This window comes from Crocodylus siamensis, chromosome 12 (assembly GCF_052110815.1).
Source record: "Crocodylus siamensis isolate JL-2025a chromosome 12, ASM5211081v1, whole genome shotgun sequence".
Lineage (NCBI taxonomy): Eukaryota > Metazoa > Chordata > Crocodylia > Crocodylidae > Crocodylus > Crocodylus siamensis.
In genome coordinates, this window is record NC_143406.1 from 38,589,040 (window position 1) to 38,616,484 (window position 27,445).

At 44.6% G+C, this 27,445-nt stretch overlaps 1 protein-coding gene across 4 annotated transcripts in view; it reads right to left on the minus strand.

Moving 5' to 3' along the window:
- Positions 1-20,037, minus strand: part of TECPR1 (tectonin beta-propeller repeat containing 1) — a 40,557-nt gene extending 20,520 nt beyond the window's left edge. Inside the window, exons 1-11 of one of the 4 annotated variants that reach the window (XM_090024436.1) lie at positions 19,978-20,037; positions 14,300-14,532; positions 11,122-11,304; positions 10,517-10,639; positions 9,707-9,832; positions 6,359-6,533; positions 6,160-6,260; positions 4,034-4,135; positions 3,185-3,330; positions 1,894-2,420; positions 719-864 (exon numbers count right to left, since the gene is read on the minus strand). In XM_090024436.1, coding sequence (XP_089880562.1) covers positions 719-864; positions 1,894-2,420; positions 3,185-3,330; positions 4,034-4,135; positions 6,160-6,260; positions 6,359-6,533; positions 9,707-9,832; positions 10,517-10,639; positions 11,122-11,304; positions 14,300-14,530 — 1,860 coding nt within the window. In that variant the 5' untranslated portion in view covers positions 14,531-14,532; positions 19,978-20,037. Of the gene's footprint in view, positions 1-718; positions 865-1,893; positions 2,421-3,184; positions 3,331-4,033; positions 4,136-6,159; positions 6,261-6,358; positions 6,534-9,690; positions 9,833-10,516; positions 10,640-11,121; positions 11,305-14,299; positions 19,692-19,977 lie in introns of those variants that run through there. The other 3 variants (XM_090024435.1, XM_090024437.1, XM_090024438.1) reach the window with 3 other exon arrangements.
- Between the last annotated feature and the right edge of the window lie 7,408 nt (positions 20,038-27,445).

Here is a 27,445-nt window from a genome sequence, read left to right on the forward strand (position 1 = left end):
CAGGTGTCCCCCCTGCAGGTGTCCTCTTTTTTGGAATTGGAAATATGGTAACCCTAGTTAAAAAAAAAAAAAAATCACTGTGAAATTCAAATTAAACCTAAATGTATTTTAATATTTTATAAAGATAAGACAATTTAAACAGCACTCCAATCTTCCTATAAATCTTAAATCTTTAGGAGGGTCCTAAATCTTAAATGGAATTTCTGAAGAGACCCAATTAATTCTATGTGATAGTAATGGTGAAGACAAGCTAAAATCCTATTATAATAATTACTTGGGCATGTTCTGTCCTCCCTCCTGTCATGGAGAGAACAAGTGTTACTCACTAGAGTCAAAAGCAAGCAGAAGGGCCTGAATTTGTTGAGTTCAGTGACTTACATCCTTGATAAAAAGACTTTAGGACATTCAGTGGCAAGTGCACTGGCATTGAAAGCTTTCTGTTTTCTAGCGAAGAAAGCATTTTTATGTTACTAGCCAGTGCTTTTACTAAGTGCGTACGTGCTTAACATTTAGTGGCTCCTACAGCTTCCAGTTTTACTGAGGCTTTGCCCAGATGCTCATGGACAGATCTGATTATAGGGATTCAAGGGTGAAGAGATACAAGGTTGAAGTTACAGTAGGTTTCAGGCCACATACTGGAAAATATCATCAATGATGCCCAAAACTGAAATGGTTAAATGATAATAACGGAAAAGGAACAGGAGACATCCCTACTTACTTGCTCAACTGCCTGTTCATAATGCCTAAAGTTTTCCAGTTCCCGCTTGGTCCTTTCACTTAGCTGCTGGAAAATCTGCTTTCGCCAAGCCGCTGTCTGGGCTGGAGTGATTGACAGAGAAAGGGACTGCACAGAAGACATCAAACCTAAAGCACAGCCAAAAACAGCACAGCCAAGTGAGCTCTGAGTGCAGTTCTCTGAAGTACCAGACACTTGAGGGAATACAATTTGTTTCTTTAAACACAATGGCAGTCCTGGGGGTAATATTGCCTTTACACCATCTTCAGTGGAGTTATAACAGGGACCTTGAGAATACCGTAAATGGCGTATAGAAATATTGATCAAAGGACTGTATAATCATCTAAAAAAAATACTACTCACATAATACCCATAGAGTGGAATATACATCCTATGGGTTCTTCCACTGAACTGAGAGGAGAACCAGCACACAAGACACACTGAGATGTTTTTAAATCTTGGGAAGCCACAGATTGAGTAAATTCTGGCAACCAGTTTATTTGAAAACATGGATGTACTTCCCTTCTTTCAGAGCTTCATGTTCTGACCCTCACAAGGTTGGGTTCTTGTTTATAATCCACCTCTAGCCGTAGCAGACATTTACAATGACAAATACTCTTCTCTGTCAAATTAACACACTGCTGAAGTTTAATTAAACTAGTAGGGTTATGCTATAGCATTTGTATTGTAAAGGGAATGTGTTCAAATTGCTTTTGATTTATAGGAAGATTGGAGTGCTGTTGTAAGGGCACTTTATGCCCAGAAGATTGTCCAACATCTTTTCCAACCATATGGTTAGTCTAGTAAAAGTTAGCACAAATTCCCCCCCTCCCTTTGACTCTTTTTGGTTTATATTCAATTATACAATGACACCATTTTGTTCTAAGCTCCCAGAAGGAACTAATGGGCTCCCAAAACATCAACAAAGTGATTATTTTGTGCATAATATTTCTGGCAAATGTGCCAAAATTGATATGTGTAGTAGGAAGTGCATTCATCTCATGCACAAAAGGTAACAAATAACTAGTACAAGGGTCATCTCTCGCCTTTTCTTATTTTTTTAAATGCCCAGTATTTTATTATAATTCTCTCTCTTATGGCATCGCAAATAGGCCCAAATTGTGGATCAGGACCCCACCATGAGGAACTGAAAGTACCTGGCTGAATAGTGAACCATTTCAGCGGGCTGTGCAGATCCACCAGGCAGCCTCCACCAGATACCCATGCCCAAAATGGGTGCTCATCAGTTCCATAGGGCTCTTCAATGCCAACTGGGAACAAGCCAAGGGAGGATACGCTGGATGTTTCTCTGAAGGCACTGGCAGTGAGGACTGGGTTTTTATGGGCTTCCTTTAAATCAATGTTTGTCCACTGCAGTTCTGCTGGATGGGTAACCTGATCCACAGAAGACTCAGGCTTTTCAAGACCAGCTTTCTCACTACTGCCTGAAGTAGAATTAGCTTCTTCCTGAGCAGAATCCAGAGGATCCACAGCCAGATGTGCACCCACTTCTTTCCGTGCGTCTATGCTGTTCTCATTGCTGCTGACAGCAGCTCCGGAAAGGGGAGCATTGGCATGATTTGGAGGCATGTGTGGGCTCTCGGTATCGGAGGAAATGTCTCCATCACTCTGAATGATTGAGTTTGCTTGGTCCCTAACTTCATCACTAAAGAAACAGCCAGCACTGGGGAACAAAGAGACAAATAACTAATTGGCCATCATTCACAGCACTGTTAGCTAGCACAGCTCCAGAGAGAGACAGAAGCTACTCAGGTTTCAGAACTCCAAGGCTCAATTCCATCCCCAAGGGAAGAAAGTACAACACGTGGTCTGCAGAAATAACCCAAAATATCAGACTCCATCTTACAATCACCATCTTTCTGGCCAAGAAACACCAAGCAGGACTGTCTAGAGTCTGTCGATGCTGTGGCTTTCCTCTCAGCTGGAGATGGTTTTTACATAGCTACCCTAACTCTTAGTGCATAGTATAAGACTTATGCAACATTCCCAGTCTCATGGCAGACAGGCCAACACTTGGCAAGGAGCCATTCACTTATCCTTTTTGGGAAGGAAAGTGGCAAGAAGCTGTGAAAGCCATGGTGAGACAGATAATCAATAAGTGGACATGATACCTCCAGGATAGCTCTCTGTAGTTCCTGCCTCCATAAAATCCTAGGTCTGCTCACTCTCCTAGAAGGCTGCACCATACCCCCCATGTGAGAACATCAGCTCTTACTTCAAACTGACGTTTGCTATTCACTGTACTTCTTAAAATCGAAGAAATATAAATGCACTTTGGCATATAATGGCAGGAGAATCCAAGTCTAGGGTTTGCTCCAGTGAGGGGCCTCCCTGTACTCTGTATTCACAGAAATACCTCCTGGACTCTGTCAGCATCATAATCCCCTGATCACAGAGTTCAGAGCATTTAGGTACTTTATTCAGTACCTGAGCAGACTAGTTGAGCTGCCAGTCTGAGATCTGTCACACTCTCTGCCAGATACAATCGCTTTCCATGTCTTCCCGCTTAGCTCACTCGGTGTGACACCTTGGCGGAAATAAATTGCTCGATCATCACAGGCGATTCCCCAGACCTATGGGAAAGAGAGGCTTTGAAGGGAGTGTCATTGTGTGCTAAATGAGTAATGGAATAGCATGCGGATAGGCATCATGTTAAAAAAGGAGCCTTGGGGAAGGGACAATTCAGGCAAGAGCTTACCTGAATCCAGAGTTTATCTTTTGAGTTTCTCTCTAGGGCTAGTATTTGAGGTGTGGTGCACAGCTTCTGTGTACTGTTAATGTTAACTCAAATATGATACACAAGAAACAGATCCACCAAATGCTTTCTCATTGCAAACTCATGGGATTTCATTCAGCTTTGGGTGCTTTATTAGTGGGTCAGGTATTTGGGCCTTTTGCTTATTGTAGGCCGCATTTTGGCTTCAAGTTTTTCCTGCGCTGAGCCCTGTGCATGCCCAGAAGAGGCAGTACGTTACTTCAACCCAGCTTGCCTGACATCTGTAAAGATTGGACGCTTTAGTAGGGCTTTTATGGCACTTTTATCTAATAGTTGATTGAATCAGCTTTAGTTAAAAGTGAAAAAAAAAAGCCCCAATGAAGCGCATGATCTTTACAGATGTTGCAGAGACAGGTTGAAGTAACACACTGCTTCTTCAGGTAAAGTGTGGTTTTGGGGGTGGGGAGGTGGGAGGAGGTTTGTTTTGCTTTTTTAAAATCTGCAAGTAGCCTAATTGCACAGCAGGAATCCAGGCATGTACAACTACTAAGATGTCTTACCTGGTCATTTAAGCCTACGTTTACCATCATCATTTCACCAACCATTTCAATCCAACTGGTGCCACATGGATTGTGTGAGTTTACCCCTCTCCTGAACCACACCTGTAATAAATGAAATTAAAGTTTGGATATGCCCTACCTACGGAGAGCAACTTAAAGAAGTGGTTGGGAGTCAAGGCTCTTGCGTCTTATTCTCTTACCACATGGCCTTCGGCTTATCTCTTTGCTTTAGTTTTCCTATCAGTTAAGTGGGGATAATACTGTAATCCTTAATCACCTTTGCAAAGTGTACTGTGGCAGTCTTATTAATACTTATAAGAGTGAATAATGTCCTTTACACAGCACAAGAACATGCAACTGAGGAATGAGTTCAATTGTTCGACTTGCCCCTGGAGTACCTGACTATACACTTTAAAGGCACCAACTCACCTCCAAGCTAAGAATGTCCCTGGACCCCCAGGCCTGTGCTTTTATTTGCCTTCTGCCACTTGAAGCACACATTGGTGTGCATGTCAAACATGGCTGTTAGCTGTAGCTTGTAAGGCTTAGATTCTCAATGGGGCCTAAGAGACTTAGATAGATAGATAGGTGCTTAATTCCCTTAGGCTCCTTTCAAAATCCTAGCTACAATTTTTACCATCTCACCTTATCAAAAGCTACCCTTTGCTAATTTACATACTAAAGGACTTGGCTATGAATAAAGGAGAGGATGCCAGATTTTTCATTTGCACTATGTTCCCTTTGCACCATTCTGCCAGTACCATGGCAGTTTTTCAGAAGTAAATGCCATGTCCTCCAGGTTTAGTGCCCCTTTAGAGTGCCTTCACAGTGCAAAAGGCTTACATTATGGTCTAAATAAGCGTCAAACCCATCCTGCGTAGAACTCTTCTCGGAAGTTAGAGGGCAAGTAGTCTCGGAGAGTCACCTAGTTACTTTCTGAGAAAATTTTAGTCTCTTTGGCACACTGGGAAATTACTCTTACAGCCCAACCATATATGCCTAAAAGGCTCTTAATGTCTCTGCTTTCAAGTCCCCCTTTCCCTGCATTTTTCAGTCATTTCTTAGGCTCTGATGTAATAAAATGTCTATCAGAATAACAGCAGGGTTTTTACAATAATCAAAACATACAATGAATTTAATCTCCTGTTAAAGTAACTATATAATTCTTTCCAAAACAAATCTGACTAAAGGTTTCTGTACACAGGAAAGTTTTCTAGTTATGCCATTATAATTAAAGTGGAATAATTAAATTGGTACAGCTATACCAGTTTAAGTCTAAGTCCTGCAAATTCAACATTTATTGTGGAATAGATTTAAGAATTCTGCAAAGATGCAAGTTAAACCAGAGAAAGGCCCTCTAACTCTCTTCAGGGAGTTTTATATCAGAACAACTCTAACATTTAAATTCACTTTTTTCTTATCCCAGAATAACTTATTCTTATATACAAGCCCCAGAAATTCTCATGTTTACTGTTAAAATAATAAAATTATCCAGCAATCCTCGAAAATACTGTGTCACAATAAGAACCTAGGATAATTACAGCAGTTTTAGTGTTTGGAATCAAACAAAGATTTTTTTTTGCAAGTAGACGAGATTTGTTGCTAGTCAGATTCAGAGTACAGTGTAGGTAGAGGGGGTTGATTGTAAATCAGCACAAAAGATAATTTAGGACATCACTCTGAAACTTGAAGTTGCAAGCGCATTGAGCTTGCATCCACCCATGCACACTAAGGCTGTTTGAGACTCCAAGGCTGAAGTGTAATGATGGTAGTAGTAGTAGTGGTGGTGGTGCTGGTGGTGGTGTAAAGCAGAGATTGACAACTGCTCAACTGAATCCATTCACTGCTCTTTGACTCGAGTTTGGCTCACTGTTTGTAGCTCTGCCTTGACCTACGCCAGCACCCTATTTAGCTAGAACACGTTCCTGTACTAACGAGTGGCTCAGCAGCATCTCAAAAACACAAACATTAGGGTTACTTGGCTGTTCAGCCAGAAAGAATTGTGTAGCAACCCTTCACCTTTGGAGGAAATGCTCGGACTCCCCCAGGACAGTAAAGGACTCCACATTACAGATGTTCCTGAGTGTGCATATATCAGGAAAGAGAACCAAGAACACAGCTCTTACTTTTCTGTCTTTGGTAACAGCCCACACCACATTTACTCCCACAGAGACATGCAGGATCCCATTTTCAGAGCCTGGGGATTCCACAACTGTCCAAGAAATTCCTGCAAAGACACAGAATAGAGAGTCCTTGTACACTGGATTCTTGTTACGATCTCTAGAAACCAAAGGCGCTTTTCTGTATGACAAGACAGAACTTTACCATGAGGGTTATTTCTGTCAATTCCCTCTCTCACAATAGCTTGTCCTTCCCAAAGAGTTGCCCATAAGAGGTCATATGGTCCACAGCTGATCTGTACTACTTCGCCAGGGGTGGCTACTAATGACCACAAGGAGCCTTCTGGATTGTGGTGGCAAACATCTTCTCTGTACCATACCTAGACAAACACAAAAGCTTTAGAAAAATGCTATTGCAACACAAACAATCACAACCTTTAGGACAAACATGCAGTGTTATGGAGAGTGGCCCTTCTTCAACCACCTCTCATTTGACTGCATTTGCTCTTTCCCCCTTTAAATGGCATTTGCTGATGCAGATTACTCAGCTGCAAACCAATTTCCCTGTGTACTCAGGGAGGAGACTTTTATAGATTAGCTTTTATGATGCAAGCCAAGTTGGATCAGGCACATGATCTGTTGCCACAAGATCCCTATGTGTTTCAACATTTAAAGCACATAAATGGGCTTCAGACACATTGAATAAATTAGGCTAAGTCTCCTTCTTTAGGAGAAAGTACATCATTCATATGAAGACAACATGCTCAGGTTATTATTGGACAATTTGATTAAGCATGCAGAACTGCTCACTGGGTGACACAGTTTGGATAGGAGTCAAGACTCCATCACATATGTAGCCTTTGATGGTATCCAGTCCAAACACAGTCCAATCCTGTGTTTATCCACAGCAGAGAGGTGTCACTTAGGAGTTCTGTACTTGCTACCCCTCACCATGTCTATATGTTTTCTTCTTTAGCATACATCTGTAGCAGGAAGGTTCAGCATGAAAAGCATCCTTTGATCTATCCATGTTCCTCTTTGTGGCGGATAATGAGCACAGCATTCTTACATTCATGAACATTTTACTTTTGTAGAAATCAATGCACATCTATACCATAATGCTTTGGAAGACCTAGCTTGGGTATCCTGGCAAAGCACTATATTGGTGTTGTGTAGATATAGTTTTAGTTATAAATATATAAGTCTAAGGCAGGGAGCTAAACTGAGGCATCCAGGGTTTGAAGCAAGTCATCGAAGGCTACAGAGCCAGTTGGTAGTAAAGTGGGCACAGAATCCAGAAGCATCTGTTATAACTGCTTGATTATAATCTCTTCCAGTACCATAACTACTAGGGCAGGGCAACTGCCCCCCCAGTGCTGACTCGGTGGGCCATGAAAAAAACTTGCGATCATGCCAGCAGCATGGCAGCAACTGGAAGTTTCCACTACCCCTGTGCCCAGCTGTGTTGCTATGCTGCTGCTCACTTCTACCATGTAAAGCTATTTCTAGGCCTGAGAATCACATGATAGGAACAGTCCAAGGACAGAAAGAGGGTAGCTGAGATTACACCATAAGAATGAAATAAGAAAAAGCAGAGCAAGATTCTTACAACACTGGGAAGGATTCAAGAGGCTTATGGAAACAATGCCAGTTGCTGAGAATTTTGGCCTGGAATATTTAATTATAATAAAGGTTTTATAGGGTTGGATTCCAAGGATAGCTCACTGCCAGCTCAGAAGGATTTAATCCCTTCAGCAAATTTAACTTGTCCCTCTGGTATTCTAGAAAACAATAATGGAGCTAGCCCTTGAGGAACTATCTAGATTGAAGGAGAAAAATGCTTATTTAAATCAAATTAACTAATGTGACTTAAAACCCTGTGAAGGGGTAGACTACCCCCTGTGTTAGACTGGTTTAAAGTAAAGGGTTATTTTAAATGACACCTTGTACAAGATACATTCTTTTCCTTTACACTTTGCATTACACATTTAGAAAGTAAGCTGTGTAGGCCAAGGACTGTCTCAATATGTTTGTACAGTAACTGGCATAAGAGAGCCCCTTCTTGTTTGGCTCATAAGTGCTTAACTTATTAAATATGATAAATAATGTAAATTAAATCAACTCAGTTAAAAAGATGCAGAAAGCTGCCTGGTCACTCATTGTGGATTAAACTGGGTTTATTTTGGTGTGGTTTAAGCCAGTTTGGACAAAGAGACGCTAAACCAAAATAAGCTTCTCCTTAGCGTCCTGTCACTCCTCATCCTCCTTTCCAGATCCTACCCTTCCACTTCAAACAATTTCAGAGCAGTGGCACTCAACCTTCTGGCCCCTGGGCTGGATGAGTGGTGCAGAGTCAGTCCATGGGCTGGATTCATTGTGGGGCTGATGCAGGAGGCTGGCTCCAATCTAGCCATGTGCCAGCCTAATCCCAATCCAGCTGCATACCACTCCATCTCATGCTGCTTCAATCCCATGCCAGCCCAATCTGGGCATACGCTGCCCTGATCCCACACCACCCCGATTCTATACCACCCTGATCCAGCCACACGCTGCCCTGATCCTGTGCCACTGCCCCAACCTGCCTATGCACCCCCACATCCTGCACTACCTTGCTCTGGCTGCAGGCCAGCCCATCTCTTGCTGCCTTAATCCCATATGAGCCTGATCCAGTCACATGCCACCCTGATCCCACAATGCTTTGTGGACTACCATAATCCTGAGTCATTATGATCCTGCTCTGCCCTGGAGCAGCATGTGGACAGATCAATCTCACCATGTGCTGTCCCAACCCCATGCTGGCTTTGACTATGGTGGGACAACTCATGGTGTAAAACAGGGCAGCCCAGCCTGTAGTATGGGTGTCACAGGTGGCATGAGCAGTCTCTGTGTGTGGCATACAGCAGATTGAAGAGAGGACATACAGCACAGTGACAGATAGGCAAGAGAACAAAAACCATAGAGTCAGGCCAGGTAGGGAGCAGAGAGTAGAGCTGCAGACTGGGTAAGGGAAAAGGATTGGAGTGGCACTCAGGAAGGGTGCGGAGCTAATTTTTGGCACCCCTGCCATAAAGCTTAATACTTACTGGTGTAAAGTAATGTTCAACACAAGCAAAAGGACTAAAAAACACCTACTTTGAACACCTTCAAGAGAAATTTGGATGTTTATCTTGCTGGGATCCTATGACCCCTGCTGACTTCCTGCCCCTGGGGAAGGGGGCTGGACTCGATGATCTTCCGAGGTCCCTTCCAGCCCTAATGTCTGTGAAAATTTTGCCCTTTTTGCTGGTTTAGTTTAACATTCAGAAGCAACTTTTTCCTATGGGATAACACTAATGAACTCTCCCTCTTTAGTTTTAATTTAGCTGAATCATTCAGCAGCCTGTCACATCTTCTGTCCCTCAGTCAGATATGCAATCAGCACAGATCCTGACAAGCATGTGATAGCAATGTGACAGAGCATCTGTCTGGGTTCAAATCCTGGAGTTCTTAGCCTCCTACACAATGATGACTTAAATACAAAATAGAAGAACAACACACATGAAAAAGATTATACCCTTCCTTGTAAAGAAACTGCCCAGACTGATAAACGGCCAGCAGGCTCATCAGTGATTTCCCATCCTCCAATGGAGATATCATTGAAAGGGTCTGGCAGTTGATGGGGATTTTCAAGGGATATAATCTATAGCAAAAAAAAAAAAAAAAAAAAAAAAGGAGTTAGAGAAAAGGAGGAAGAGGTAAAACCACATATTGTACCTGCAGGGAAATGAGCAACTTAGCTCAGTTGACTGCTGGTCAAATGGTTGGGCATGGAGGACAGTCTAATTGATCTCCTCCTTTTACTCAAAGCTCCATCCTTCAGGCAAGGGAAGGACACACTGGTGGAGAAGCATGGAGGAAACTTTCACTCCTGCTGCTGCAAAATATCTATTCTTTGGCTCTACAGAGGACAATCAAATCTGAGGCCTGGGACAAGCAGACAGAAATCCCTTTCCCCTCCAGACCTATATGAGCATACATAAGACTGGGCAATTGCCTGCATCCAAGTTAGACCCAAATATGCAGACAGTTCTTAGCCTTTAATATTAAAAAGTTTGGCAGATAGTGCTGGAATTTGCAGAGGAGCTAAGAGTTAGATATATAAATCCCACTGAATTTTTACAGGATTTGGACACTGAATAATCCCAGCCTTGAAATTATAATGCTAGCAAGAGGTGTTGCATTTGCAGCTGTGGAGTTCAAGGTCCTGTCTTTTCTTCCCACAGCATATAAGCAGTGACAGAAGTGTAGACTTGCCCACTTTCATGTCATCATTTTCTTCATACACTACTTAAGATAATAAGTGCATTAAAAAAAAGATAGAGACCTTTGCCCAAGTGTCTCGTGACTTATATCTCCTGTATCTGATCCATCTTCTGCGTCGGACACAGGAATTCCATTTCTTATCCTTTGTGTAGGTAGCTGGAAAGTCTATTGCATATGTCCAACCCTATGAACAGAGGTTTACTTTCATAAAGATCAGAAGTGGAGGAACACATTAAATAACATCTCAGAACATTTCTACAAAAGAGTCTCCCCTACAAATGTAATACAAATTACTGTGCATGTAACTTTGATCAGTGGATTTCCTAGTTCTGTATCAGTTAATGACTCTACAGATATAGACTGCATTTCAAATAACCCATCGCATACATACAAAACCAGTGAGCACTTTATTTTTGCTGTAATACCAATGTTACAGGAAATAGTAACGGCATTCAACTGCTCACATTTTAGTGCAAGCTCCAAACCTACTGAAGTTAACGGTGATTTCTTTTGGCTTTAAAGTCTTCTACAATACCCCACCAGTGCTATACTGCAGGCAAGCTACTTCCTAGAAAAAAAAGTAGCTAGGGGAGGATAAGAAATGCCTTTTACTTTAATAGGATGTGGATTCCCAGAATGGATCCCTTGCCGGTATTGTTCACCTACCCCTTTCTCTGTTGGTTCCCCTCCAATATTTTCATCCACATACCAGTCAGACTCCCACTCCCAGTGTGGTGAGGGCAGTGTGAAACTGTCCAGTTGCTGATGTTTTAGCCCGCTCACATCACTCCATTGCCAGCGATCACTGGGCATTAATTTCTCACAGAAGCCACCAACTGGATTCCAACGCTGCCAAGAGAAGAAAGGAACAACGATCACAATGATGCAGTGCCTTCAAGGTTGTGCTGCCTTGTTAGATTGCAGACAGAGCCTCAGAGGTCTTCAGTGGTCTATCTATCTTATTCTGCACCAGTAAAGGGTGTTGTTTGTTATCCTACCTCTTTCTTGTTCCCTGAACACAGCAAATCTTTTACTGCTATAATTCCACACAGGATCATAGGGCTGGAAAGGACCTCACAAGGCCATCTAGTTCAGCTCCCTGCTCAAGGCAGGATCATCCATCACAGTCATGTTATGATTTTTGCTAACGCAGTGTGGCAGGACCGATCTAGGGCGCTGTGACCTCCCCTAGCGTCCTTGCCTACCGTGCCAAGTCTGGGTCCTGAACACACCCTGTGTCTCACCTGCCACGTCTTTGATCTTTATATTATCAATGGGAGGCTGCCTTCCTGCCCTTCTTGGCATGGGGCCGGTCTTACTATACCGGGACTTTGGTTCTAGTCCCTGTGCTGGTCCTCTCTCGAGGCCTACTCAATGTACCCGCCCCGTCCTGGGGTGTCTCTCTGACTGCGGCCCTTCTCGCCCAGCCCGGACTTCCCAATGGGCTTATTCCCCTCTCGGGGCTTCGTATCTCACAGGCAGTGCCCCACTCGGGCCTGCCTCCCTTATGCTCTGCGGCCACTTGCGTACTGGCCTGCGCCCCATGCTCCCCGCGGTCTCTATGCCCACACTCAGGCCTGTGGTCGCGCCTCTCGCGCGCCCCGCCCGCACTCGGGCCTGCCCCGCCCGCACTCGGGCCTGTGGTCGCGCCTCTCGCGCGCCCCGCCCGCACTCGGGCCTACCCCGCCCGCACTCGGGCCTGTGGTCGCGCCTCTCGCGCGCCCCGCCCGCACTCAGGCCTGCCCCGCCCGCACTCGGGCCTGTGGTCGCGCCTCTCGCGCGCCCCGCCCGCACTCGGGCCTGCCCCGCCCGCACTCGGGCCTGTGGTCGCGCCTCTTGCGCGCCCCGCCCGCACTCGGGCCTACGTCCCACTGGGGCTCTTCCCAATTGGGGTTTCCAACTGGGGCCTGTCCCGGTAATGCACGCTGGGCTGGGGTTGGGACCCCCCACTACTTAGACCCACCTTCCTGGGCCCGCACCCTACTGGGCTTCCGCCCTACTGGACCCTTCCCGAAGTCGCCCTAATGGGCTGGGGTCGGGACAACCCCACAACACGGCACGCTCCGTGGTGCCAGGAACTCCCCCACCTTACTGGGGAGATCCCTTGAGGCCTCCTCCACCCCTACAGCCTCGCCCAGTCCTCCGGTGTAATAATCACAACACCCCAAACAGAAACGCAAGGCCCCTAGGCCATAACACGAATCTTTAAGCCAACCTAGCTATCCTTCTCTCATCCCTGTCAGGGTCCTCTCCACCCTGGATCTGGATGCTGCTGCACAACACCGCCCTGCTCAGTCTAGCAGAGCTCTCACTCCTTGAGCTGCCAGAGGGGAACTGCCTCTGGCCTCAGCCTTCCCTGCTTATGAAGGCCAAGCCTCGCCCCCTGGTGGTCAGCTGATCCAATTAGTTCCCATGTCAACTGCCACTTGCTGCCCTAATGAATGGCAGCTGAATCCATTTCCTATTATCAGTAGCAGGCACCCTAGTGCCCTGCTACACGCAGTTAGGGCCATTAGGGATGCGTTTTTTAGTTGCCATGTTGACACAACTTTATAACGCAGAGCACACAACACTGTTACTCTCAGTCAGAATGAAATAGCTATCACTATTCTTTGGATGGGTGCATCACATCTTATGGAACAAAGATCAAAGTGTATTCATATTTATATAAAGTATTATCTATACCTGCTGGACACCAAGCTAAATTGCGCTACACATTTATTTTCCCCTTCCCCCACTATTCATGGTCTGGTTGCTATGACTCTTTTTGTTTGTTTTCACAAAAAACTTCCTTTTCTGTTCTCCAATTTCTATTTTTCATGGTTTTAAACTACTTTGTAACCAAATGTTCCTTTCACATTTACATTCACAGTTGAGATAAGAAGATAAAAAGTTACGGTTTTCTAACCAATAACATGTTTCATGGGAAAAGGAACATTCTAAAAAGGAGTGTGTAATTAAACAATATATAAAAATGAGCCCAAGAAAATATTTAAATACCCTCCAATATTTAAACACAAACATAATCTATATTTATCCATCCATCCTTCAGAAGACAAAAGAAATATGCAGGAAATAATCTTTCAGTTTTAGCTTTGAAATGATTTTTACCATGTATATGAGAGTTTTTGGTTTTGTTCATTTTTTAAAATTGTTTTTCTTTACAATGCAATTATAAAGGAAAATGTCGATGCTCCTTTTATAGAGAAGCTGATAGTATGTGACAAGTAACAACATTCTATATTTTTTTAAGAACTATATAATGGAAAATAGCCTCCTATAGAATTGAAATCAACAGGAATAACATTTGCTAAAAAGCTATATAGGCTTTGTTGTTGTGAAGTGATATGGCATCAGTTTTTGGTCAGCAATGGGACCAGGTGATTCTGTCTGCAGTGGCTAGTGTTCAAGAGCGCCCTGTTTGCAAGTGATGTAGAGATTAAGTTTTCCTGCTGGGGAGCAGGGAGATATTTGGGAATGTGATCCTCTGCTGAGAATTGAACCATTAAAGGAATAGCCTGCTATTTGCTGTAAAACAGTTCTTCAGAGGATTGAAGTATGGATTAAAAATAAATCAACCAGTGACTGCTCAGGATGGTGTGTAGGACACAGAGAAGGCAGGGATCCAGCACAAGCTTGCCTGTCTGCCCCGTTCAATCTGAACACCAAATATGGCAACTTCTTATGCTTCTTTTTTGAATTCTCTCATATTTACCATACTGCATTGCAAACAACTTTATTACTGGAAAACTGATCAATATGGACAACTGAATTCTGATCTTACTGCTAACCCTGCCTGAAGAATTCATGGGAGTTTTTGCAGGTAGGCTTGTGACTTACACACCTGATTTTCATAGGTTTCCTCCTGGTATCTAATAGGAACATCAGTTGAGAATACATAGGTGTAGACCTGGTGATCACAAGCTATTCCCCAACAGCACTGTTTGACCGCAGAGACCCGTTTGAACTCCAGTTGCCCATCTTTGCAGAGTTCCCAGTACTGGCCTGTTGTGGCAAGAGTGTACACCCTCCCAAAGATATCAACTGCCCACAAGAGGGAGCTTGGCATCGCCATGGCTGAAAAACAAGAAAGACATTAGCAGAGAAGACCCTTATAAAAGGAGGGCTTGAGCTCCAACTTCAAAGTCTGAACAGTCCTGAACTCTGGGATGGTTCAAACCTGGACTCTGAACTGAACAACCTTGGTTATCTCCAAGTACATCAACTTCAAAAGTTTTGAGGGAGTCTATGGTGGTCAAGCACCCAAATCCCATTGGCTTTGTGACTGCTGGTACCTTACTACCTTTGGCTCCTTTGAAAATCTCAGTGGAGAACTTTATTGTCAGTGAAGAGGGATCCATTCTTTGATACAAATAGCAGCCAGAGTGTCCGGCTGAGGGGGGAAGTCAAAGGGCCTTGGCACGTTGATAAAGGAGCCTGCAAGAGCCGCACTGCTACTGCTTCCTTGCTAAACACAGCCCTTCACACTTCAGAGTGACACATTTTCCCCAGTCATACTATATGTCTGGCCCCACAAATTCATGGGACTACCTCATCAGCTTCCTCTTGCTTAATGGCCTAGATGACCAGGTCAGCTCAGAAGGAGAAAGCTCAATGGGGAAGCTGACTGTGAGACATATTTTCAGTCCATGATAGTCTTGTGACTCTGGGCAAATCCCTCTGGGTGTGACCTGTTGTCCTATACAGGTTTATGCCTATACTCACAGAATTCAATTAGATTAGTGCATTTTATCAGCACCAAGTCCTTTTTTTTGGTATGCTGTGCACTTCCTACCAGTGAAACAGTAACAGAGGCGTGTTCAGGATCACTCACTATGTGGGACAGCCACTTGGGTGTATTTGGGTGTTTTTTTAAAACTGTGTGATATGCAACCCATGTAGCCAGAGGCCAAGAAGGGAAAAGGACCAAATGCACAACAATGAGGAAGCACTGCCTAGAACCAGCATTCAGCTATTCAACACACTATTTCTTTGTCTGTTAAGGGCAGCTTTGCTCTCACAACATAGTCCTAAAGAAAGTAGCTTGCTTGCCTTCTTGTTGGTAATCAGCAGTGAAAGAGAATACCCAGTCTTTCTGACAGTGAACATAAAGTAACTGAGAGGGCAGAGAAAAGTAAGCCTGCATCTGAGAGCGCAGAACATGTTCACTTGGAATTTCAGTCCATGATGCTCAGGCTTAGACTCTGAGATGCTGGGGACTTCAACTCCTAGAGGTCACTAAGAGCTGAGAGTGCCAAGCACTTTGCAGGAGTGAGTGGGTGGGACAAAGACCAATAGAAGAGGAAATGTGCCAGAGGGAAGGAGATAGCAGCACAGAATGACTCCAACAACCAAGACAACATCTACCCCATCTTCTTGGGGGATCTTAATTTGAGCTCCAGACCTTCCCCTTTGGTTGTAGCCTGCTCATCCCAACAGATCATGAGCTGAAGGCATTCAGAAAGACTACAGCAATGAGGGCCAAAAAATACTACAGATTTAAGAGAAGAATAATTTTACACTTAAAAATGCAAAAGGGAAATTTAGGAGATGTCTTAATAGACTTCTGTCTGCACATAGGCAAATCATTTCTCCTCCACACCTCAGTTTCCCCCTCGGTAAAATGGGAATTGCAATCGGCAGCCTAGGGTTCCTGTTACTTCAAGGGAAGAAGTTGTAGCAGGTACAATCCAGGCAGCTGAACAGAGGTGAACTGCAAAGGAGAACACAGCAAGGAAGCACTGCTACCTAGGTGGAGAGCTGCACACTAAGTGAAAGGGGAACAGTTGCAATCATTCAAGGGAACACTGCCCACAGAAAGGTGGCTGCAAGAGAGCAGGCAATTAGATGCAAGAGCCAGGGTCCGATGCCCACAGCCCAAGTGGGCGAGGAGCCTGAGAGGGGCAAGATGTAGGTCCAGGGGCCCAAAGTCCTGGAGGGGTGAGACCAGGGCCAGGGACTCACAGCCTAGGGAGGCAAGAGCAGGCCAAGTGGCCCAAAGCCCCAGATAGTGAGACCAGGACTGAGCCCCAAACTACGAAGTAGGCAAGATGAGCTGAAGCTCAGAAGTCAGACACAACACAGTGGGCAGGGGCTAGAAGGTCCAGTGAGAAAAAGGAGCAGAGGTTGGGAAGGCTGAGGCCCCAATACAGGGGAAGTGACTAATCGGTAATATCTGTGAGGCACAGGCAGGACTGTAGGGGTGGCCAGAGGCCATGAACAGCCTGCAAGGCAGGAGGTGCCCTGGGGCATGCATGGGCCAGGAGGGCCCACCGAGTGAGAAAACTGGATTGGGTCTGCTAGGGTCTGAGAGGGATCCACTGGCAAGAAAACAGGGCAGGGCTTTCTCTAGGGCCTTTTGGCAGCTTCCCTTTCCAAAATTAACTAAGAACAGCAAGGCATGGCAGGCGGGAGTGAAGGGCAGAGACCCTAGAGCCAGAGCAGGACAGGAGTTGCATGGCCTTCAGGGGCTTCACAGCCACCCCTAGAGTGCTAATCGTGTTACAGACAGAATTATATTTGTATCTCACAAAAGCTTGTGCAAGCTGAAATTATTATTTGTAAGGAACATACTAGCTTTGAATAACAGGTACCATGGACAGTGTTGCTGTAAATGTAAGTACTTATTGCAAGTGGAAAGTGATAATGCATGAACCACTGGAAGAATGGGACCCAAAGAAAGGAGCTTTTCAAAATTAGTTTTAAAAACACTGTAGTACAAACCACCTTTCCTAACAAAAGAAAATAGCAAGCATTTAACCCAAGCGAGCGTAAACACAACAACAAAAATAATCACTATTTCTCAAGTGTGTTGGTAGGATTCCATGACTTTGGAACCTAGGAATAAACCTGGATTATGGTTAAGTATTTGACTGGTCAAATATACTTGGTCAACTGACTGATTAAATACTGGTCAAGTATTTATTAGAAGAATAAAGAGAGACTTTAATCTTCAAGAGGTTAGACACCTATGCTTATTACAAAAAAATTTAGCTGTTATGAATCAATTAAATTAAATTCTAAAAGCCATAATAATTTATTACAAGTGACAGTTTTAGATAAGTATAACTGTGGATGGTATTAAAAACTGAACTTTTCTTCTCTTTGGCTTTTATCCCAGAAGCCCTGCTGCTAGCTAGTTTTGGCTCCTCCCTCAGTACAGCATAGCTATTGCAGCCCCAGATGACTTAAAGTGGGAAAAGGAAAGGAGGCTGGAAGAGCTTAGGAGAGAGGAGCAGGCCACAGGAGGTACCCAAATGAAGTGTGTGCGTGTGTGTGCGCGCGCGCGCGCACATGTGTGTGTGTGTGTGTGTGTGTGTGTGTGTGTTGACTTCTGCAGAACCGGGGGGCAAGGAACTGTCATTCTTGTCCTTGCTAATAGATGACAACATGATGCAATAAGAAACGTAGACCACTACCTACCCAAGGGCTTTCTTGGCTTTGTGGAATACTTGCCCAGTCAAATAATAGGCAATCAACTAACATTATTCAACTGGTCAACTGACTGGCTTGCCAACTCAGGATCTGGCTGACTCAATGAAGATATCTGCCAAGAGCACAGCATCCATTAGAGAAATGGGATGCAAAGAGGACAAACAAACCTCTTCATATAGTACAGACATTAATCCACATATGGGCCTCTCTTTGCAAGAATACGATCAAGAAAGATAGAACAGAGATTGAAAAGATTCAGAATGTGGCAATGAAAGAGTTTAGCTTTGCAATGGGAATACAGAAGATCATCATGTTACTTATAGTTGGAAGAAGAGTTCGGTAGGACCAGACTGAGATCTAAACAGATAGTCAGGAAAAGGGAAAATGATCTATACTTCTTTACTCTTTCTATATAAAGCAATGAAAAACAGAAAGGCAACAAGTGTAAATCCAAATGAACAATAGACAAGTGTTAAAAGTAATTTACGCATATAGGACCTGAAGCCACTTGAAAATGGGACTGGGCATTTGCACAGCCTATGTCATTCACTGCGGCAGAAAGAGGAATACTGCCAGATTTTCAATGGCGCCCAGCACCTGCAGCACACATTCATTTCAGTAACTCTGAAGAACAAAAAAATATCAATGTTGTCCAAATCCCCTCCCACCCGTTAGGACAACTGGATAATTTTAACCATAAATGTGCACAGATACTTACATTAAGATATGTACAATTTCCTGCTACATGGTATAACATGATTGCTAGAACAGTCAAGAAAATACTGACCGCCCTTTCTACAAGACTGAAAAAATCATTGGGTTCTTCATAGAGGGCTGTTTCTCTCTTCGGGTACTGGCAGTTTCTGGAGGCAGGACACATGATGAGACTGTCCCCGTGTTGTGCCCCTATGGTAATTCTTCAGTTTCAGGGTAAACTCATAAATCTTTCATTCCTTCCAGATAAACATACTTGGCCAGCTTTTATAGTACTAACAGAAAAGGGCTTTAGCATAATGGTCTTGCTTAAGGGCCTTTCATTCAAATGGATCTGAAAGCACTCTGCAAACTGTACATAACGTGGTATATGCAGGTGTAGCCGGAATGGCCTAGAGGAAAAAGCAATCAGGGCTCATGGACAGAGGTGATATCTTTTATTAGACCAACAAGATTTTTGCAAAAAAAATGTTCTGCAAATGTTAAAGAATGTTTTTTTTTGCAAAAATCTTGTTGGTCTAATAAAAGATATCACCTCTGTCCATGGGCCCCGATTGCTTTTTACATAACATAAGAGCATTCATTTGCCTGTTATGGAAGGGGAGCTGCTTCCTGGGTGGAAACAAGGCCTCCCTACTGCACTGGTTATTCAGCCTCACTAACTCGGGTCCCCCGAATCCCAAATGCTGGAAACTCCAGCACAAACAGCACAGAGATCTTTCCTTTTGCCACTGATGATGCAGACAGGATTTGTCTAGTAGGAAGGACAACAGCTCAGTAGCACTGCACTGCCTTCGCCTTGCAGATGTCAGCAGACGCTCCAGATGGCCCCTCTTCAAGGCTCCTTCCCTCTGGAAAGCGAAAGGGAGCTGAGCGCGGCGCTAGGCTCAGTGCCTGGCTCTCCTGGGCGGCGACAAGGAAAGCATCGCCTCGCCCCTGGGACAGACAAGGGAAGGCCGGGCATGCTCATGACCAGGGACCCTGGTTTCCTCCAATTAAAAAAAAATCCCCCCTTTTCGGTAAAAAAAAAGTAACTTCAAAACCACATTTTCCCGTGATTAAAATGAAACACTACTAATCTATAGATCTATGTATAGTAATGTTTCATTTTAATTGTGGAAAAATGTGAATTTACTTTTTTTTTAACCCGAAAAAGGGATTTTTTTTAAACCAGAGAAAACCAGGATCCCTGCTCAGGACTGAACAGCCGCCCCTGCGAATGTGCGGAGCAGCGGCCGCCCCAGGGGGGAAGGAGGCAGGCGGAGCAAGCGCAGGGCGATGCCCGGGGGCAAGGGGCGGCTGCAGGCGAGGCCGCCCCCCCCCGGCAGCAGAGGCAGCCCTGCCCCTCCCCCGCCCCCCGGCCCCCCGCGTTACCTGCTGCTCCGCGCCCGGGCGCGCCGGCGGCAGCGACTGCGCCCACAGCTGCGCCGGGCACCGGGCTCCGGCAGGAAGTGCATGCCCTGGCAGCCGCTCGCCCATTGGCTGCTTGTGCTCCTCAACGCATGTAAGCGCCACAGCGATTGGGCAGAAGTGGAGGGGGCGGACTCGGATTCATGGCGTTCCGCGCGCGGCCGCCGGGGAGGAGCTGTTCGGGCATCCTGGTCCGGCCCGTGGTGCTGAGCCGGGCGCGGGGGCTGCCTCCAGACACCGCAGTGCCTGCCCTTACCATCTACACTGCTCGTGTCGCCCTGCCTCCCCTCCCCTCCCCTTCGTCTTCCTCGTTTCCAGCCGTTTCCTTTTGCCTTGAAGAACTTAATGACAGTAGAGTCTCCCTGGCTTACCTTTGGCATTATTTCCCCTTCCTTTCCTCCCTTCCCTTCCCTTTGTTTTCCTAATTTCCACTTCTTTACAGTCTCCCTGACCTCCTGTCACACTTTTAGCTTCTCTCATTCCTTGGAGAGCTCAGACCAGCAGACTCCCTGTGCCTGAAGAAGGGTGACAGCCCAAAAGGTTGTAAGAACTTTTTCCAACTACTCAGTTGGTCTAATAAAAGATACCACATGAGACTCCCTATGTCTGGACAAGGGTGATTGAACCCCAAGGCTTGCTAAAAACTTTTTTCCAACTACACAGTTGGTTTAATAAAAGATCTAAAGAAGCTTGCCTGCCTATATCCTTAGGCCAACACAGTTACAGCCAAAACCCCTCCACATAAATCACATGGTGAGCCAGAATTGCAGCAGGCAGGGGTCTGCGCGGCATGCTGAGAAATGCCCAGGAAGGTCTGCTCGCCTGTACACCCCCACGCTATAGCGTGGTATCCAAGCATGTTCCAGCAGAGCAGTGGTTTTCTACCGGGGCTCCACAGACTATGTCTAAGGGGTCCGTGAATGGCAACTATGACAAATCAAAGTATGTGAATACCCACGCTTACAAGTCAAAAGGGTCTGCACCTGCATTTGACATTTTTTGGGGGTCCGCAGATGAAAACAAAATTGAAAACTATTGCTGTAAAGGGATAAAGGAATCTGGAGAAGACAGCCATCCATGCCATCACTCTCACGTACCAAGCAAATGCTTACCTTCTAAGCTAATTCTCAACCATATCCCTTACAGACAGAATTGGCAGTGGTTATTGGAGTTAGATGTTAGCAGGCAGTGCCCAACTCAGGCAGTGGCAGATCACTGAAAAAAAATGCCTGAACAGGATCTTTTATGCAGCATAAAGAGACTGGAGTGAGGTGAGAATCTCAACCCATCTCATCAGTAAGTTTTTGGAACTTTACATTTCTTATGAGGCATTGGTTGAGGACCCTTTTATGTCTTGCCTCTTGAGCTCAAAGTGGTTTAAATCTGGTCCAAAAGGTGATCTGACAGTTGTTTCCATATACTATAACCACATATTCTATACTCTCCAGTGAAAAGAGCATCTGGTCACACTTTCACATTTTAATGGAAAAATGCTAGTCAACCAGGCTCAGTGGTGCTACACTAGCTATAGTGAACCACATCCGAAAGGGACCTAACGGTCATAATTCACCATAAAATGAATATGAGTCACCAGTGTGATGCTACAGTTAGCACAGCAAACAATACACTGGCATGCATCAACTGATGCATCACAAGCAAAACTAAGGAAGTTATTCTCCTGCTATGCTTGGTATAGGTGAGGCTGCAGCTGGAGTACTGCATTCAGTTCTAGGCACCACACTTCAGGAAGGATATGGAGAGGCTTGAGAGAGTCCAGAGAAGAGCCACTTGTATGATTAGAGGCCTGAAGAACAAGCCATATGAGGAAAGGCTGACAGATATGGGACTGTTCAGCCTAGAAAAGAAGACTTCAGGGGGATTTGGTGACAGCTTATAACTATATCGGGGAAGAATATCAGGAGCTAGGTGAACAGCTATTCACCCAAATGCCCCAGGGGAAAACCAGGAGCAACCATCATAAACTCCTAGAAGAAGGTTTCAGATTGGATATAAGGAAAAAATTCTTCAAGGTTGGTGTGACCAGACTTTGGAATAGACTCCTAGTGGGGGTGGTGCAGGTGCCTACCCTGGAGATCTTCAAAAGGAGACTAACTGTACACCTTGCTGGGATATTTGACCGCAGCAGTCTTTCCTGCCCAGAGCAGGGGGGCCGGATCCAATGATCTCACGAGGTCTCTTCCAGCCCTATACCTTTGTGAATCTATGAACTACAGTACTAACTGTTGTTGCTTCAGCAGAAAGATCAAGGACTGACCAGACCTGGAGAAAATTTCAACCCACAGTGGTTAGCAACCTGGGGGATACTTTGATGGTGCTAACTCCAGCTGCACCTGTCAGTGAAAAACAGAAACTTTGGATGCCAGGGCTGAAATCTGGACCTTACTGAATAGTAGAAATCCCATACTGGATGCCTTGCATTTATAGATAATATACAGGATTGAATGGTCACTTACAGACAAGGTCTGGGACTGAAAGCCATTCTCATATAACTGTTTCACTGTTCAGATATTATTTGGAGGCATTATTTGAAGGAATTATCAATAGCTTCTGAATCTGAAAAGTGATTTATAGCCATACTAGGAGTAATAAAGCTGCCATATATGACATTATCTTTACAATATTGAATGCTTATACAGGCATATGAAAGGATTAAATATCTATTTTACAAAGCTTATTCTGAGTTTTGATAAAAGATATTATAAAATACTTAATCAGGAGTGAATGATTCATCTTTTTACCAAAACTTTTGGCCCAAGCCCTGATTTCCCTGGTTATATTCTACTGCTTTTCATTCTTCTTTCCCGAGCATCGAGCAAGTTGCAAGACCTAGTTTATGTCTAGCAGTTTTAATCCACATGTTGTTATTTCTCTCTGCATCAGGTTTTCATAAGGATTAAGTAACCCTACCGAATTTCAGTACATTGATCTGTGAGATGACCTGTTACCAAGTTTCAAATAAACAGGCATACCTCGGAGATATTGCGGGTTCAGTTCCAGACCACCACAATAAAGCGAATATCGCAATAAAGTGAGTCACATGAATTTTTTGGTTTCCCAGTGCATATAAAAGTTATGTTTACACTATACTGTAGTCTATTAAGTGTGCAATAGCATTATGTCTAAAAAAACAATGTACATACCTTAATTAAAAAATACTTTATTGCTAAAAAATGCTAACCATCATCTGAGCCTTCAGCGAGTTGTAATCTTTTTGCTGGTGGAGGGTCTTGCCTTGATGTTGGTGGCTGCTGACTGATCAGGTTGCTGAAGGTTGGGGTGGCTGTGGCAATTTCTTAAAATAAGACAACAATGAAGTTTGCCGCATCGATTGACTCTTCTTGAAAATCTGTTGTTTAGTGTAGCCACCTTCATCAGTTATCTTAGCTAGATCTTCTGGATAACTTGCTGCAGCTTCTACATCAGCACTTGCTGCTTCACCTTGCACTTTTATGTTATGGAGACGGCTTCTTTCCTTAAACCTCATGAACCAACCTCTGCTAGCTTCAAACTTTTCTTCCGCAGCTTCCTCACCTCTCTCAGCCTTCATAGAATTGAAGAGAGTTAGGGCCTTGCTCTGGATTAGGCTTTGGCTTAAGGGAACGTTGTGGCTGGTTTGATCTTCTATCCAGACCACTAAAACTTTCTCCATATCACCAATAAGGCTGTTTCGCTTTCTTATCATTTGTGTGTTCTCTGGAGTAGCACTTTTAATTTCCTTCAAGAACTTTTCCTTTGCATTCACAACTTAGCTAACTGTTTGGCGCAAGCGGCCTAGTTTTCGGCCTATCTCGGCTTTCGACATGCCTTCCTCACTAAGCTTAATCATTTTTAGCTTTTGATTTAAAGTGAGAGACGTGCGACTCTTCCTTTCACTTGAACACTTAGAGGCCATTGTAAGGTTATTAATTGGCCTAATTTCAATATTGTTGTGTCTCAGGGAATAGGGAGGCCCAAGGAGAGGGAGAGAGACGGGGGAATGGCCGGTCGGTGGAGCAGTCAGAACACACACAACATTTATCGATTAAGTTTGCCGTCATTTATGGGCGCGGTTCGTGGTGCCTCAAAACAATTACAATAGTAACATCAAAGATCACCATAACAAATATAATAATAATGAAAAAGTTTGAAATATTGCGAGAATTACCAAAATGTGACTCAGAGACACGAAGTGAGCAAATGCTGTTGGAAAAATGGCGCCGATGGAAAAATGACGCCGATAGACTTGCTCAACGCAGGGCTGCCACAAACCTTCAATTTGTAAAAAACGCAATGTCTGCGAAGCGCAATAAAGTGAAGCGCAATAAAACAAGGTATGCCTGTATTTGGATTATTTATGAAAAAGTTACAAAAGAAGCTTCTCTGCAGCTTAGCCCTGGTAAGAATAACCTCCCTTAGGTATTAATGTAGATACTTAAACATAAGACTTGCTTTTTAATTAACTATGTATCATGTGGGCTTTAGATATTCACACATTCTAGTCTCACTTATGCTGGTACAAATGAGGAGTAGCTTCATTCAAATCAGCTCTACAGTTGTAAAGAAATCAGAATTAGACACAAAAAAGAACATTAATGGTCAGCATCTAGTAATATGTGTTGCTATACATAGAACAAGAAAAACTGAAAGTGGCTGGATATCAAAACTGGAAAATGGAAAAAAATGAAATGTTTTTGAGGACAATAAGAATGCTGTGGGGTAGTGTTGTTGTCCAAGGAAAAGATGCAAAGAAATCATTAGCATTAGTTGGAAGAGCATCAAGTAAATATGGGGTCAGATTTTCAAGGATGCCTATAGGATTTGGATATTCAACCATCAGAATCCCTTAGGTGCCATCAGAAAATTTAGCCTATGTATACAGATTCTTACATTTTGAATAGTTTGGGTTGCGTTGGTAAGCTGTCCAAGTTGACCCATCCTCAGGTGACTGGGGCAATCAGCTTAACAGTCCCTTTGAACCAATGGAGTAGTGTGGACAGGTCATATTGGTGCTTGGGATCTGACACAAAGGCCCGGAGGCATATTTTTATATGGGTTGGGTTAAATATTGTTAAAGCTGGTGAGTCTAACAACTGCCTTCACGTGGGATAAATAGGAGCAGTTAAGGCTATTGAAACCATAGCAGCCATCACCCAAAACATGAGCAAGTATCACTGACCAAAATGACCCATGCAAGGCATGTGACAGCTGAATGGTTTCCTGTACATCTGTGTGCTGGTGAAAAAAACCCAAGGAAACAAGAGAGAAAGGGCAGTAAGGCAGCTGCTGAAGCACTGGACTCTGATAATTAAAAACTATGAAAGAAATTTTGGGTAAATGCTGCCTAGAATGGCCCCTGGATGGGGTCCTAGGAAACTCATCCTTGCTGTTTTGGTTCCACGTATGTTAAGGGAAAGAGGACTTTATATTTCCTTGGCAAATATGCAAGATTGTATCAAAGACAGCCCCATCATCAGTATTTCATAACAGAAACAACCAGCAGGACCCCAGGTTTGGGCTAACTGGTCAGACAAGAAAAGGTTACTATATAGTTAAGCGTTTGCCATCGTTAAAGTGGGAAATTTCCTCTTTTATTCATCTCTGGAAAAGCTCAGTCCAGCTGTATAAAAAGTAACGGTCCCCGAGCAAATACTTTTCTGGGCTTAAATCAGAAGTGAAAGCTATCAAGTCTCAAACTGTCAGAAAGTGATTTCACCTAAAAGCACTGAAATTTCTACTTCTGTGGTACGAAGCAAAATATAGGGGAAAAGCTTGAGAGACCCAAGAGAGAAGGAATGACTCACCTCCTCCCCTTTACTGGAATATGGATTTTCTTATTAAGCCTTAAGAAAAGCTAAATTCTAAAAATGATTGGAAAAGGGTATAGGGAGAAAAACGCTGGAGCCATCTTGATTCTTTGCAATGCATAAAGAAAATCTGAGAGTTTGTAAAGGGTTTGGATTTTTTACTTTGGATTTCTGGCAATACATGTCAGAGATTGCAAGTTTATTTTTACTTCTTTCTGGCTGAGAATTTCTTGGTGCTCTGGAGAACTGAGGTTGGAGCATTCTTGATCATCAGGTTCAAGTGCTTTAATTTTTATGGGTAATTTAGGGTTTGTTTGTCATAGATGCTCCATCTTGGTGGCCCTCCTCTGGACCACTGTTTCAGGGTGGGACAGGATTTGACACATACTGTAGGGCAAACTCTCAAGTAGAAACTTCCCGTTTGGCTGATTATAACGTAGGGCAGGGCTGTCCAGCTGGTGGCTGTGGGCTGCATGTGGCCTGCAAGTGTTCAGTTGTGGTCCCTGAGCTCCAACCTGGTCCATTGCTCTGGCTGCAGCACCAGCTGGAAGCTCCAACTCCCTGCCCATACACCCTCCCTCCCTACCAGAGCAGGGTGGTGCTGCACAGCACAGCCTTCAGTGGTGGGGAGCCTGCAGCCTAGGGTGCCTGAGTGGCATGATGCAGTGGCAGAGCTTGCAGTAGGGAAGCTAAGAGGGAATTGGGGGCACTGTGCAGCAGGGAGGCACAGGGAGCAGCAGCAGGGAGGGCACGTAGTGCAGAAGCATTGCAGGAAGCATGGGGGGGCACCTGTTGCAGTGGGGAGGTGCAGAGAGTACAGGTGCAGTGTGAGGGCATGGGAAGCAGCAACAAAGGGACACATCTTGTAGTGGGGGGCACACAGTGTAGCGGAGGCACGGAGAGCCTGTAGTGCAGCAGTGGGGTACAGGGAACAGCAGTCGGGACGTGGTGTAGCAGGGGGTGCATAGGGAGCAATAACGGGGGTCATGCGATGCAGCATAATGGGTGCCTGGGAGCATGGTACAGTGGGGAGGTGCCTGGGCACAGGATGCAGCAGCAGGGGGTAGGGGGTGCAGTGGGGGGGCAGCACTTGGGTGTTGAGTGCAGGGGGGGCATGCAGCCCCTGGGGACCATGGCTCCCGCTCTTGTGGCTGCTGCTAGGGTGGCCTGGGGGGCGTGCAGCCCCCAGCCACTTAGAAGTTGGAGAGCCCTAATACAAGAGATCCAAGGAGAGCTTGGCTTACTCTCTTAAAGCTTAATTTGGGCCCTACTGAAGTCAGTTTAGCCCCTGGTGAGTATCACAAAGGGAGCAGGTCTGCAGCAAATTTCACTTTTGGGTGACTTCCTCCAAATTCACGAGGTTTCTGTCAAAAACTCCTGGCCTTTTCACCCCTTGCAGTACCTTAGCCTAGCTAAGCACAGAGCCCTTTGCATTGGTTCCCTCAACCCAAGACCTTGCATGTCATTCCTGCTGTTTTCTGCAAGGCCGATGGATTGGAATGCTGGTGTTCCTGAAAAATGAATTTCTCTGCCCAAGGGTTCAACAGCAAATTGAGTTTTGGCTCTGCTCTGACTCCAGAGGGGTGCTGTGGGGATCTGCTTGTATTGATAAAGTGCCATATAAAGGT